This window comes from Musca vetustissima, unplaced genomic scaffold, assembly GCF_032173495.1.
Source record: "Musca vetustissima isolate MV318-11 ecotype Yass unplaced genomic scaffold, APGP_CSIRO_Mvet_v1 utg34971, whole genome shotgun sequence".
Classification (NCBI taxonomy): domain Eukaryota; kingdom Metazoa; phylum Arthropoda; class Insecta; order Diptera; family Muscidae; genus Musca; species Musca vetustissima.
The window spans coordinates 16,458-31,155 of record NW_026887717.1 but is presented as its reverse complement, the minus strand read 5'-3'; the positions used below and the strand labels follow the sequence as shown (position 1 = coordinate 31,155).

General features: G+C 36.5%; 1 protein-coding gene across 1 annotated transcript in view; it reads right to left on the bottom strand.

Annotated features, from left to right (window-relative positions):
- Window positions 1-14,399, bottom strand: part of LOC133335409 (nucleoprotein TPR) — a 62,121-nt gene extending 47,722 nt beyond the window's left edge. The window contains exon 1 of the mRNA XM_061543680.1: window positions 13,398-14,399. Coding sequence (XP_061399664.1) covers window positions 13,398-14,399 — 1,002 coding nt within the window. The remainder of the gene's footprint in view (window positions 1-13,397) is intronic.
- Between the last annotated feature and the right edge of the window lie 299 nt (window positions 14,400-14,698).

Genomic DNA, 14,698 nt, shown 5'->3' with positions numbered 1-14,698 from the left:
CAGATTGTCAGTTTTCTACCCGCTTGTTTGTTGTTGTTGTTATTGCAATGGATTTGATGAAAGGTAGAATAAATATTTGCAGGAATCTGAAATTTAATAACTAACATCCAATATAGTGTGGAGTTACTTTGCTTCTTTATGGGGGGAACATTTGCTATGAATTGTACCAAAATCTGGCAGATCGATCATCATTTCTATTTCAATACACTACCTTCAGCATGATGAGAACATAGTGAATAAAATTCAGGAAAACAAGTAAAAAAGTGTCAATCGGTGTTGCCGACAGATATGTACCCTCCGCCAATGGGTTTCAGAGGTCTTAAGCATAACACACAGGTTTTATTATTCCTCCTGATATTGGATTCATAAATATGAAATATTTAGACCATTTGTGTGGAAGGTACCGCACGGAGTGGACCAATGGATCCCATATTAAAACTTGATCTAGGCTTGGTATTGTGCGCAAAAGCTAGTCATTGTCTGAAACGGATTTGGTCCAAAAAAACATATTAAAACTTGATCTAGGCTTGGTATTGTGCGCAAAAGCTAGTCATTGTCTGAAACGGATTTGGTCCAAAAAAACACATGGGGCCAATATTTCGAAATCGAGAATGGTGGGGTTCCCCTTAAAGGTCGACAGCTCGTCATTCTACCAATCATGTATTCCGGGAGAGATTTTGTGATGTACGACTTATAATTGTGGCCTCTGGAGATCCACAAAAATAGACAAAAACCAGTAAGGAAAGTAGTAAAGTCGGACTGGGCCGACTATATGATAACCTTCACCACTTTGGTTATATTCTACATATGAATTTTGGTATAAGGTACTGAATTAAGTCTAGAATGATGTTGCTAAGCTTCGTGAAAAGATCCATAGCTAGGCCGATCGACACAATGTACTGATGTATAAATTTGTCTCTGGCAAGTTTCCATGAAATCGGTTCAGATATATTCTACAGAGACAAATTTATATTATATCAGTACGTTGTGTCAATCGGCCTAGCTATGGATATTTTCACGAAGCTTAGCAACATCATTCTAGACTTAATTCAGTACCTTATACCAAAATTCGTGCAAATCGAAAGATATAAAGGGGCTTTGGTGAACCAATTACATAAAATCGGACGAAAATATATATGGGAGCTATATCTAAATCAGAACCAATTTTCACGAAACTTAGCACATGTCATTCTAGCCTTTATTCAGTACGCTATGCCAAATTTCGTGCAGATCGAAAGATATTTAGGGACTTTGGCGCACCATTTACCTTAAATCGGACGAAAATATATATGGGAGCTACATCTAAATTTGTTGACAATTTAACATGGACAGACAGACGGACGGACACGCATAAATAGACTTAGAAAGTGATTCTATGCATATTCTCAAAAGGAACCATGTGTCTATCTCGTTTCCTTTTGCCTGTTACAAACATATGCACAAAGACATAATACCCTGTACCACAGTGTGGTGAAGGGTATAAAAAGTTTTAGTCCGTTTCATCCAATAAATATCTTCTGATTACTACACCGAAAACTATAGCCGACGTCTTTGACCATAACTGGAACTTCATTTGAAAACTTCAAATATTTTAGTACAACTTCAAATTCCGAGTAGATATATCAATATAAGTGGTATCAATTTAAGGGTAACATTTATTCTTTTCAACTTTCAGCTCTATATCCTCCTCCGCCATAGAAAGAAATTTTGCCCTTTTTCACACGAATGTCTGCGTCCATTTGCCATGCGAAATATTGGTCCCCTTTGGCTGTGTAAAATTTCATAATGTTCGGTTCATAATTGTGGCCTCTTACAAAAAACTGTTGCATCTCTTGCTCACCTAAATATTTACGGATCATTATCAAAAAAATAGGCGTTTTGTTTGGTCCGCACCAAACCTACATGTAAAATATCGTCAGGATTGATTTAAATTATAATGGTCACACGGACGGACGGAGGGAGACGGAACATAGTTTTGTAGGGTATAATTACTTTGATTTATGAAAGAAATCCGCAAAATATTGAAGGTTCATATAATTTTTCTTTGATTCTTATATTTCAGATATAATTGACCAAAAATTCGAGCAATTCAACCTGAGGGTGAGTACAATTTTTTTTCATTTTCCGCACCTGCCAACTTGATAAAAAATATTTTATAAACATTGTGCTTTATTATACACAAAATATACAGTGAACTCTCTATAATGGTACACTCAAACTGACATTTAGGTATTGGAAAAAAAACAGGGAATTAACGGTAAATAAGCTGGTCGAATCGAAAATGTGAAAATATGATCTACCCCGAAAAATATGAAAATATGATCAAATTATCGAGAGTTCATTTTTTAAAAAGTTCGTGAATTTATATATCGCTATAACATTGTCCCCATATAAGCTGGGTATTGGAAGGGTATTTTATGTTTTTAGAATATTATAGACACTAAGGTTGGACAACTAGGCTAGTAGGTTTAGCATATCAAAAACCAGTAAGCGGAGCAATATAGCCGGATCAATATAGCCGGACGGGGTAGACTTTATGATAACCTTTCTGCGGATCTATATTCCGAGCCTGTGCAAAATTCCGCGATATTTTTCACACAAATGTCTGGCTACATTTGACCCGCTAAAAAATTCACCGATTACTATGAATAGAGAGATGCGTTACCAGACGTTGGGGTCATAATTGTGGACTCTAGAGCAACCCTCTAATAATAACTAATGCTTACTTGGTATACTAAAAGACGGCATCACAAACTCCTGGGACCGCACAAAGCTATATTACCCTTACAACATAGTTGAGCGTATTTAAAAATATTGTCCTATTTTGTAATCTGCTAGGAAGTAGTTTTTTCACCGGATTCCTAAATTCAAGTCTCTTTAGTGGCATTTCAACATTACTTCACTTCAATGAGTAAATTCGGCTAAAATTTTTAAAATATCCAAAATGACGCGATATAACAAACCCTTGATATACATGGAAATAGTTTTAAAAAGTGGTTCACACCCTCCACGAACCTGGGATACCAAATTAAATGCACGTCGGTTAGAAAATTCGACACAATCCTTCATACTACCGAAAATTCGGCAGGACCTTTATATAGAAGATATTTCAAAATATGGACCTATATAGATCAGTTTCTATATAAATATGTGTCATAATCCGAAATAACAAATTGCATCCTCTACGTTGGGAAAATATGACAAAACCGCAAAAATTCACACGAACAGTGCGGAACAAATATGGGAACAATATTAAACCAGTAAGGAAAGTAGTAAAGTCGGACTGGGCCGACTATATGATACCCTTCATCACTTTGGGTATATTCTACATATGTATCCTAACAGACGTGGCGTTATATATCTATTTCTGAACAGATTACAGAGAAACTTCCCAGAGACTAATTTATATTACTTCAGTACGTTGTGTCAATCGGCCTAGATATGGATCTTTTCACGAAGTTTAGCAACATCATTCTAGACTTAATTCAGTGCCCTATACCAAAATTCGTGCAAATCGAAAGATATATAGGGACTTTTGTGCACCCATTACATAAAATCGCACGAAAATATATATGGAAGGAACTTATAAATCTGAACCAATTTTCTCGAAACTTAACACACATCATTATAGACTTAATTCAGTACGCTATGCCAAATTTCGTGCAAATCGAAAGATAAATAGGGACTTTGGTACACCATTTACCTTAAATCAGACGAAAATATATATGGGAGCTATATCTAAATCTGAACTGATTTTTCCCAATTTCAATAGGGTTCGTCCTTGGTCCAAACAAATGCGCTGTGCCAAATTCCGTCCAATTCGAATCATAAATCCGACCTGTACTTTGTTTACAATTTAACATGGACAGACGGACGGACGGACATGCATAAATCGACTCAGAAAGTGATTCTATGCATATTCTCAAAAGAAACCATGGGTCTATCTCGATTCCTTTTACCTGTTACAAACATATGTACAAAGACATAATACCCTGTACCACAGTGTGGTGAAGGGTATAAAAACGTGGACCGACGATACCTGTCATTTGTAAGACCAAACATAAGTGAGCAAAATTTTAAAACTATATGTCAAATATTGCGATCTTGTGATTTCCACAGATTCTCAGATTTAAAATACACTTTACCTTATGGCGGACGGTTTACAGCACAAAATCTTTTTCATGACATTTATCATAGCCAAGTCCCTAGTGGCTGTCCTATGTCCTCGATAACCACACGAACTGTATTATAAACAAATTCGATTGTGACTTTTTTCATATGATATCTTTATCGAAATAATTACATTGTTCACCTTCAAATAAATCGATTATGCAACATATTTCCATTTAAATATTTTCCTTAAACATGTTTTCGTTGACAGAATGTCTGGTTGTACTTTCATCTTCAACAAATTTCACTTAATTTATCAAAATTTTTTTGTTTTGTATTTCGTCATTTGCCACAAACTACCCCCTTCTTCAATCTCCTATTTAATTCAAACAATTGTCAATAGCCTACACGAGGGGAAAATATTTGCCAAAAAGCGATGCAGATGTATTTAAAATGGCAGCAGAGACAAAAGAAAACAAAATGACCTAACTAACAAAAATAACAAATTGTATATTATACATGAAAGATAAATATAACGATACTGCTGTCGATTTTAAAAATCTATGGGTCTAGCTGATAAAAATAGGTATGAACATATTTGTTTAATCTTCCAAAATTCTTCTTCTGGCAAAAATAACCAACAACACCTCCTCGTAGCATTTTTAAAAATACGTCCCGATTTAATCCTAAATTTCCTCATTTTTCCATCGGGTTCTCAGTGTGTATTATACCTCATCTCACACACTTTTCTTTGGTTTCTAAACTAATTCAAATCATAGTTCCACTTTTACGTTAGTTTCCATATTCTATTCTCTAAAAATTGTAGATATGGGCTATCAGACGAAAATTCCTCATCATGGAATATTTTCAATATATTTCAATATACATAGGTTCCAACTTCAAAGTTCAAAAAGTATCTGAGTGGGAGTGGGTAACTGATGTGGGCCATTACTGAGTGATTCAAACATTGTCTCAGTAATGTCATCCCTGTTTATTACGAACTCATTCCCCTATCGCAAACTTTTAACCATAACCAGCAAAATTCTTTTTGGTTTATTAGCCAATAATTATAAATATTTCGTTTTTTTTCAGACCTAGCGTCACAATGTATGTGCATGTTTGTATGTATATAAAATTATACAAACAAATTATGACATTTTTATTGTGCGAAAATTCTGTGTGTTCATATCCGTATTTGTTTTGTGTAATATTAACGGACAGATGGCCATATTGAAATATGTTATCGTCCAATGAAATTGGGTCATAGCGTTGATATGTTAATGCAAATGTTCGAATTGAAAAATGAAAAACACAGTGGTGGACAAAATGTTGCTGCCTTTAAATAATTTCTATAAATAATAATAACCAGTGAGCGGAGCAGTATAGTCGGACGGGGCCGACCATATGATACCCTACACAACTACCACGAAAAGCACACTTTCGGCGGTTCTATATTCTGAGCCTAAGCAATATTTCGTGATATTTGCACCCTTTTTACCGATTTTAGATCAACAACTCCATATTTGCATATTTTCCAAAATATTTTTTATTGAAGTGAATTTTTACACCATAAAATAAAAAATTGGTCACTTTAGGTTTTGGTTGATTTGACTCTCGGAAAATCGACCGATCAACATCTAAACAGCCGCTGTAAGTATTTGATCAGATCCCCTTCACCTTGTAAAATATGTGATGTTCTGCATATAATAATTGACTCTAGAGCGACTAGAAAATCTGACAAAATTAAAGTTTTTTGGTTCATTGCACCCCCTGAATGTAATCTCAACTTCACCGAAAACTATAGGCGTCGTCCTTGACCATAATCGGTAGTTCATGTACAATTTCAAAGCTATCAGTGCGACATTTCCGTCCTTTAATGGAGCAATAGTAAAAATATGCACATAGTCACCTTTACTTAATTACGTATAACTCCCGCATCGGGTCACATACAGCCATATATTTGGTATCAATTTGAAGGTCAACAACTCATCTTGGACAAAATATCAACATCTCGAGTATATGTCCTTCAGGAGCAAGTATATACGCCCCAGAATAAAAATTTTGTAATTTTTCACACAAAAGTCAGGGCCCATTTGACCCGTTAAATATTGACCGATCTTTATCAAAACAGGCATGATTATTCTTAGGTCCGATCCCCTTCTCCATGTACAATTTCACGATGTTTGGGCCATAATTGCGGCCTCTGGAGCGACCAGAAAAACCGACAAAAATTCAGTATTTGGTCCATTTCATCCCCTAAATATTAACCGATCTTTCCCAAAAACAATAGGGGTCTTCATTGGCCAGAACCCATCCTACATGCAAAATTTCGTGAAGATTGGTCCATAACTGTGGCCTGTATCGTGTTTACAAATTATAATGGACAGACGGACGGACGGACGGACACACATGTCTAGATCGATTCAGCTAGTCGAGATATGACGATCGGTATACTTAAAGGTGGGTCTAGGACCAATATTTCGCGGCGTTACAAACATTTGGGGCTGCACAAAGCTATAATACCCTGACAACATAGTTGTGTAGGGTATAAAAATTTCCATGTAGGAAAATACCGATTATGAAAATAATGAAATTTCTTAACAAAAACATACGCACTAGAAAACAATTTTAAAAAGGGCTGGACATTTATACGATGGCCGTGTCATTGTGAATTGCCTGATGGGAGGTTAAAATTAGCTAGGCATTTTTATGTGCGTTATGTCTAAACATAAACCTATAATGATCATTTTCTGCACATATGTATGTAAACTTCCGAAAGGTCGAAATGCCAAACTACAGTCTTTTCAGTTAACACTCAATATTAATAATAGCCAAAAATACCGAAAATTGGGCGGGATTTTCAAATATATATATATATATATATATTTCTTTTGTATATATGTTTGTTTGCCTCCGATAAGCCGATATATGAAAATATTAAGTTTGACCCAATTCGATTGGTAATGAGCACAAAATTTGGAAGATATCGAGTATAGGGCTAACCTGGTAATGACGCGAATTTTGATAATTGTTGGTAAGCAGGTTTTTTACCTAAATGAGAATCAAGTAGTAAACGGAGCATTATAGTTGGACGGGGCCGACCATATGATACCCTACACAACTTACACGAAAATCTAACTTTCTGCGGTACAACATTCTGATCTTGAGCAATATTTCGCGATATTGGCACCCTCTTGACCGGCTAGAGGTCAAAAGATATTACTAATATTCAATACAGCTCTTCTAATTACTTCTCCAGATTCCCTTCACCGTGGGTTGTGTTGTGATGCTCGGGTTTCAATTGTGACATATAGATCGACTCGAAAAAGAACACAATATGATGGGATGAAGTGGACCGAAACTGATCTGATCATCACCGAAAATTATAGGCGTTGTCCTTGACCATACCTGGATCCATTGCCGCCCTCTATCCTTAACAAAATAGACATGCTTATTTTTTGGTCCGATCCCCTTCTCCATGTAAAATTGTGCAATGTTCGGGCCATAATTGCGGTCTCTGGAGCGACCACAAAAAACGACAAAAATTAAGTATCTGATCCATTTCACCCCCTAAATATTAACCGATATTTACCAAAAACAATAGGGGTCTTCACTGGTTAGAACCCATCCTACAAGCAAAATTTCTGTGGCATGTAACGTGTTTACAAATTGTAATGGACAGACGGACGGACGGAGCGACAATCATGTCTAGATCGACTCAGCTAGCCGCGATACTTATAGGTGGGTCTAGGATCAATATTTCGTGGCGTAACAAACTCTTGGGGCTGCACAAAGCTATAATGCCCTAACAACATAGTTGTGTGCGGTATAATTATAAGCCGAACATATCAAAACAATCCAAGGTGAAGGGAAACTATACAAATAATTAGAAGGTCTGTACTGAATATAAGAAATATTATTTTCCGAAGTGCAAGGAAGAGGTGATGTAAAGAAGAGGCGCTGTTGGCCTGTAATCGAGCAAGAGGGTGCAAATATCCCGGAATATTGCACAAGTTCATTCGAAAAAAATAGAGTTCCGTGGCAGATTTATAGAGTATCGTATAGTCGGCCCAGTCCGACAATAGTGCTCCGCTCACTGCTTTTAATTTGGATAGAAAGATTTTCAACCCAATGAGAGTCAATAATATACAATTAAGGTCAAGTCGGTTGAAAGCTTGCCCAAACTCCCCAAAATGACACAATTTGGCGCTACCTTAAAATGGTGGACCAATCTCAATATTGATAAACTTTTTACGGTAGAGCCTTGAAAAATATTATTGATAAAATCCACGCTTAAAGTTAGGCTTTGAAAAATGTTCTTTAAAAAATCCACGTTTACTGTGGGCCTTGAAACATCTTGAACAAGTCGGAGCATATAGTAGACCTGAAAAATATTCTTAAAAAAACCCCCCACCCCAATAATGAGCCTTGAGAAACATTCTTAGAATATCCATTCTTATAATGGACCTTGAAAAATATTCAGGAACAAATCGGAGCATATATTAGACCTTAAAACAAAATCCAGGCTTGAAAAAATATTATTTTCTCGCTTATAGTTGGTCCTAAATAATATGTTTTTAAAAATCCAAATTTTTTGAGGGCCTTGAAAAATATTATTATAGTGCAGCAACGTACACAGGATTTCATTCCGGGGGGGCCGGTAGTACAAAATGAAAAAAATCGCTATTGCAAACATAAATTTACTGTGAAAAAAATCATGCGTACGTGCCTGTTATAGTGGACCCAGAAAAATCTGCGCTTGAAAACATTCTTTGAAAAATCCAAACTTATAATTGACCTTGGAAAATATTCTTTAAAAAAATCACACTTACAGAGGGCATCGAAAAATATTCTACAACATCCACGCTTATAGTGGACTTTGAAAAAAAAATATTTAAAAAAACGGGGCATATATTTGACCTTGAAAAATTATTCTTTAGAAATAACCACACTTATTGAGGCTCTTGGACCTTAAAAACTATCCTTGAAAAATAGCAAAATATTCTTTAAATAATTCCCGCTTATTGTGGACCTTAAAAAATATTTTTTGAAAATCCACTCCAATAGAGGGCCTTGGAAAATATTCTCTAAAAAATTCAAGTTTTTAATGGAGCTTGAAAAATACTCTTGGATTTTTAAGGAAGTTAATTTTAAAATACATTCTTATACGAATCTATAAATGCCGTGTATCTGTTTTTAATCTCCAAATTCCGCATCCTAATCCAACAACTATACCCGCATACCCATAATTCCTACCATTCAATAATAAAACCAAATCAATTTTCCATTTTAAAATATTGTGGCATATTTTAATGTTAATATTTGCTTCATTTCTTTCTTTGAAACTGCTATGAATGTTAGCAATGTTATGTTTTTTTTTTTCGATTACAATTCAAAATATTTCTTAAAGAAATTGACTTAAATAACAATAACAACAAAAAATACCACGGAGATTTCCACAAGGAGGAAACTACTTCATTCATGGTTATGGGACACACAATATCCATATTCAGTTCCAAAAAACAAACGCACACAAAAAATGTAAATGCATTGTCGTCAACGTTGTCAGCATCATCGTCATCACCGTCTTCTTCATCCACATCCTCATCATCGTCGTCGTCATCACGAACATCATTTTTTTATGATCATCCAATGAGAATTGAGGCCATCTCAGCTGTGGCACACAAAATGAAATCACAATCATCTGCAACTGCAGCAGCCCAATATTTGTGCTGGATGGCTGTCTGGCAGGCAGGCTGGCGGAATTCATGTTCACTTCAGGGCAGTGCAGGGTAACTGAGAAACTGAAAAATAAAAGGCGGCGATGGCGGCACAGTGGTGCAACCTCTTCTACCTCTCTAATCAATTATAAACGTTTTATGGCTTTATTCAGCATTTCAATGATAACCTGAATGCAAAAAAAAACCAAAAACAACGAAAACGAAAACAGCGGCAAATAGAAAGAAAAGGAAAGAAAAAAAAAACAAACAATACGAATATTTTAAATTCTTAATTTAAAATACACAGACACATACACACAGAGAAAGAGTATACCCCTAGGGGGGGTTTATATACCCAGTGAACATTTTTTAAAGGAAAGCTTTTTTAAAATACGAGATATACCAGAGCCTTTGTTAAATGCTTGAAAAATATATTTTTTTAAAACCTACGCCTTTGGTAAGCCTTGAAAAAATATTCTTTAAAAAATCCACTCCTTGGGCAATCCTTGAAAAGATATTCTATAAAAAATCAACTCCTGGGGTAATCCTTGAAAAAATATTCTTTAAAAAAACCCACGCCTCTTTTGGTGTCTGAAAAACTATTCTTTAAACCAGTGAGCGGAGCAGTATAGTCGGACGGGGCCGACCATACGATACCCTACACAACTACCACGGAATTCTAACTTTCTGCGGAAGTTTACTCGTGATATTGCATCCTCTTGCCCGATTAGAGGTCAACGTAAAGCCCTTCTAATTACTTGTCCAGATCCCCTTCACGGTGGGTTGTGTTGTGATGATCGGATTATATTCGACTCGAAAACACACAAAAAAAAATTGCGATCAATGTAAAAATTTGCGATGTTTGGGCCATAATTGCGACCTCTGGAGCGACCAGAAAAACCGACAAAAATTAAGTATTTGGTCCATATCATCCCCTAAATATTAACCGATCTTTACCAAAAACAATAGGGGTCTTCATTGGCCAGAACCCATCCTACATGCAAAATTTCGTGAAGATTGGTCCATAACTGTGGCCTGTATCGTCTTTACAAATTATAATGGACAGACGGACAGACGGACGGACACACATGTCTAGATCGACTCAGCTAGTCGAGATTTTCAAAAATATTCTTTAAAAAATCCACGCCTTGTGTGAATGGTCCTTTTCAAAAATATTCTTTAAAAAATCCACGCCTTGTGCGAATGGTCCTTTTCAAAAATATTCTTTAAAAAATCCACGCCTTGTGTGAATGGTCCTTTTCAAAAATATTCTTTAAAAAATCCACGCCTTGTGTGAATGGTCCTTTTCAAAAATATTCTTTAAAAAATCCACGCCTTGTGTGAATGGTCCTTTTCAAAAATATTCTTTAAAAAATCCACGCCTTGTGTGAATGGTCCTTTTCAAAAATATTCTTTAAAAAATCCACGCCTTGTGTGAATGGTCCTTTTCAAAAATATTCTTTAAAAAATCCACGCCTTGTGTGAATGGTCCTTTTCAAAAATATTCTTTAAAAAATCCACGCCTTGTGTGAATGGTCCTTTTCAAAAATATTCTTTAAAAAATCCACGCCTTGTGTGAATGGTCCTTTTCAAAAATATTCTTTAAAAAATCCACGCCTTGTGTGAATGGTCCTTTTCAAAAATATTCTTTAAAAAATCCACGCCTTGTGTGAATGGTCCTTTTCAAAAATATTCTTTAAAAAATCCACGCCTTGTGTGAATGGTCCTTTTCAAAAATATTCTTTAAAAAATCCACGCCTTGTGTGAATCCTTTTCAAAAATATTCTTTAAAAAATCCACGCCTTGTGTGAATCCTTTTCAAAAATATTCTTTAAAAAATCCACGCCTTGTGTGAATCCTTTTCAAAAATATTCTTTAAAAAATCCACGCCTCTTGCAGACCTGGAAGAAGACCCACCTTTTCAAAAATATTCTTTAAAAAATCCACACCTTGTGTGAATCCTTTTCAAAAATATTCTTTAAAAAATCCACGCCTTGTGTGAAGGGAAGCTTTTCAAAAATATTCTTTAAAAAATCCACGCCTTGTGTGAATCCTTTTCAAAAATATTCTTTAAAAAATCCACGCCTTGTGTGAATCCTTTTCAAAAATATTCTTTAAAAAATCCACGCCTTGTGTGAATCCTTTTCAAAAATATTCTTTAAAAAATCCACGCCTTGTGTGAATCCTTTTCAAAAATATTCTTTAAAAAATCCACGCCTTGTGTGAATCCTTTTCAAAAATATTCTTTAAAAAATCCACGCCTTGTGTGAATGGTCCTTTTCAAAAATATTCTTTAACCAGTGAGCGGAGCAGTATAGTCGGACGGGGCCGACCATACGATACCCTACACAACTACCACGAACTCTAACTTTCTGAAGATGTTTATTCCGAGTCTGAGTAATATTTCGTGATATTTGCCCCCTCATGCCCGATTAGAGGTCAACAACACCTCTTCCTTACTTTTTCGAATATTCAGTACAGTCCTTCTAATTACTTGTCCAGATTACCTTCACTGTGGTTTTTGTTGTGATTTTCGGATTATACTCGACTCGAAAACACACAAAAAATTAAGTTTTCGGTCCATTTCATCCCAAAATTTCAATCTGATCATCACCGAAAATTGCGTTGTTCTTGACCATAACTGGAACTTCATGAAAAATTTTAAAGCCATCAGCGCGATATTCCCCCTTTATATTTGGTAATGAGTTTCTAAATAATATCTGAATACGTAAGCACCTGTAAATATTTGACTGTAACTCCCACATCTGAGTAGATACATCACTATATTTGGTATCAATTTAAAGGCCAACCACTCCTCTTGGATATGCTATCAACTCCTCGGGTCTACATCCTCCAGGAGTAAATATATATGCCATAGAATACAAATTTTGTCATTTTTCACACAAAAGTCAGGGTCCATTTGACCCACTAAATATTGACCGATCTTTATCAAAACATGCATGCTTATTCTCTGGCCCGATCCGCTTCTCCATGTAAAAATTCGCGGTGTTTGGGCCATAATTGCGGCCTCTGGAGCGACCAGAAAAACCGACAAAAATAATGTTTTTGGTCCATTTCATCCCCTAAATATTAACCGATCTTTTCCAAAAGCAATAGGGGTCTTCATTGGTCAGAACCCATCCTACATGCAAAATTTCGTGAAGATTGGTCCATAACTGTGGCCTGTATCGTGTTTACAAATTATAATGGACAGACGGACGGACGGACACACATGTCTAGATCGACTCAGCTAGTCGAGATATGACGATCGGTATACTTAATGTTGGGTCTAGGACCAATATTTCGCGGCGTTACAAACTATTGGGGGTGCACAAAGCTATAATACCCTGACAACATAGTTGTGTAGGGTATAAAAAATCCACGTCTTGTGTAGGTCCTTTTCAAAAATATTGTTTAAAAAATCCACGCCTTGTGTAGGTCCCAAAAAAAGTCTGATAAAAATTTGTTCACTGGGTTCCGGGGGGATGGACAGAAGACCATGGTATTTTCTGTGCATTTTTTTGCTATGCTATGGATACCCTGTTGGTGGTGTTCGGCTACACTTACCTCATTGCATTGTTCCTCTTTAACCGTTAACATTTGCTTGCAACAGGCAATGACATCTTTCAAAGAGGCCACTTGCTTTTGTACAATGTCCAATTCGCCACGCAACGAAAGATTTTCTGAATTGGCCATTTGCAAAGCCAATTGGGCATTGGCCAATTCAATATTGGCATGACGGCTGCGTGCCATAGGATTTTCATCATCGTTATCATCGAGGAGTTCCGATGAGCAATTTTTGGGTAAGGCAGTGGCTCCCTCCAGCCCTGCAAGAGATTTAGAGGATTTTTTCTCCTCTTCCAAATCGAGTGGAGGTGACTCTTCAACTTGTTCACCATTACGTAGGCGTCGTGAGATGTCACGCTCCCTTTCCAGTTGTTTACGCAACAAAGAGATTTCATCACGCAGGCCCTGAATGGCAGATTGTCGTGTTAGGCGCTTGAGGCGTAATTCCTCTTTAAATTCATCCAAACTTTGTTCTTTGTTAGCTGTGGCGCCAGCAGTTGTCGAGGGAGTTTGAAGAACTTCCTCCGCCTCCACTTTCAATTGCGTGTCATTATCCTGACTTGATTCACTGAAATGCCGAACCCTTTGCTCTTCCATCGTATTCTTGATGCGAGTTGCAATACGATGTAGCCTTTCGAATTCTTCATCGTAAATGGCATTCAAAGTCTCCTCCGGACTGGTGGGTTGTTCGAGTATATCCTCCGGAGAGGGTGTAAATACCGATGTTACATGCGGAACATGATCTAGGGTGAATTCAGCATTTTCTACTTCTCTCCACCAGAGATCCTCCTGCTCCACGTCGTCTTCATTCTCCTCGGGCACGGAGGCAAAATGGACTCCACGATAGGCAGCAGATCTGCGACGTTGATTGGAAGCTTCAACGACTTCAGAAATTTCTTCTCCAATATTTTCACTTGGCATGGCTGTTGTTGTTGGTGTTGTCGGTTGGGGTTGTGGTGGCGGTGAATTTAATTCAGTCTCGGTTGATTCATTACTGGCCATGTTGCAAGACAATGGCTGCTTATTTATGTAAAATGGTTTTTACGTTTCACTTGGGGTTTATTTTTGTTTTTTTTCCGATTTTTCGTTTTCTTCAATTGTGGCACTCTCTCACTCTCTTTTGAATTTTCGTTTTGTGATCTATTAACGATTTTATTGACACACACGAACACACAATGCAAAAACAAAGGATATTTTAAGCGAGAAATTGCGTCGTCGATTTTTTTCTTTTTGTTCCGCTTCTTCTTCTTCACAATAAAGCCCGAAATGTTACCACTTTTGAGTAAAGCCCGACCGATCGC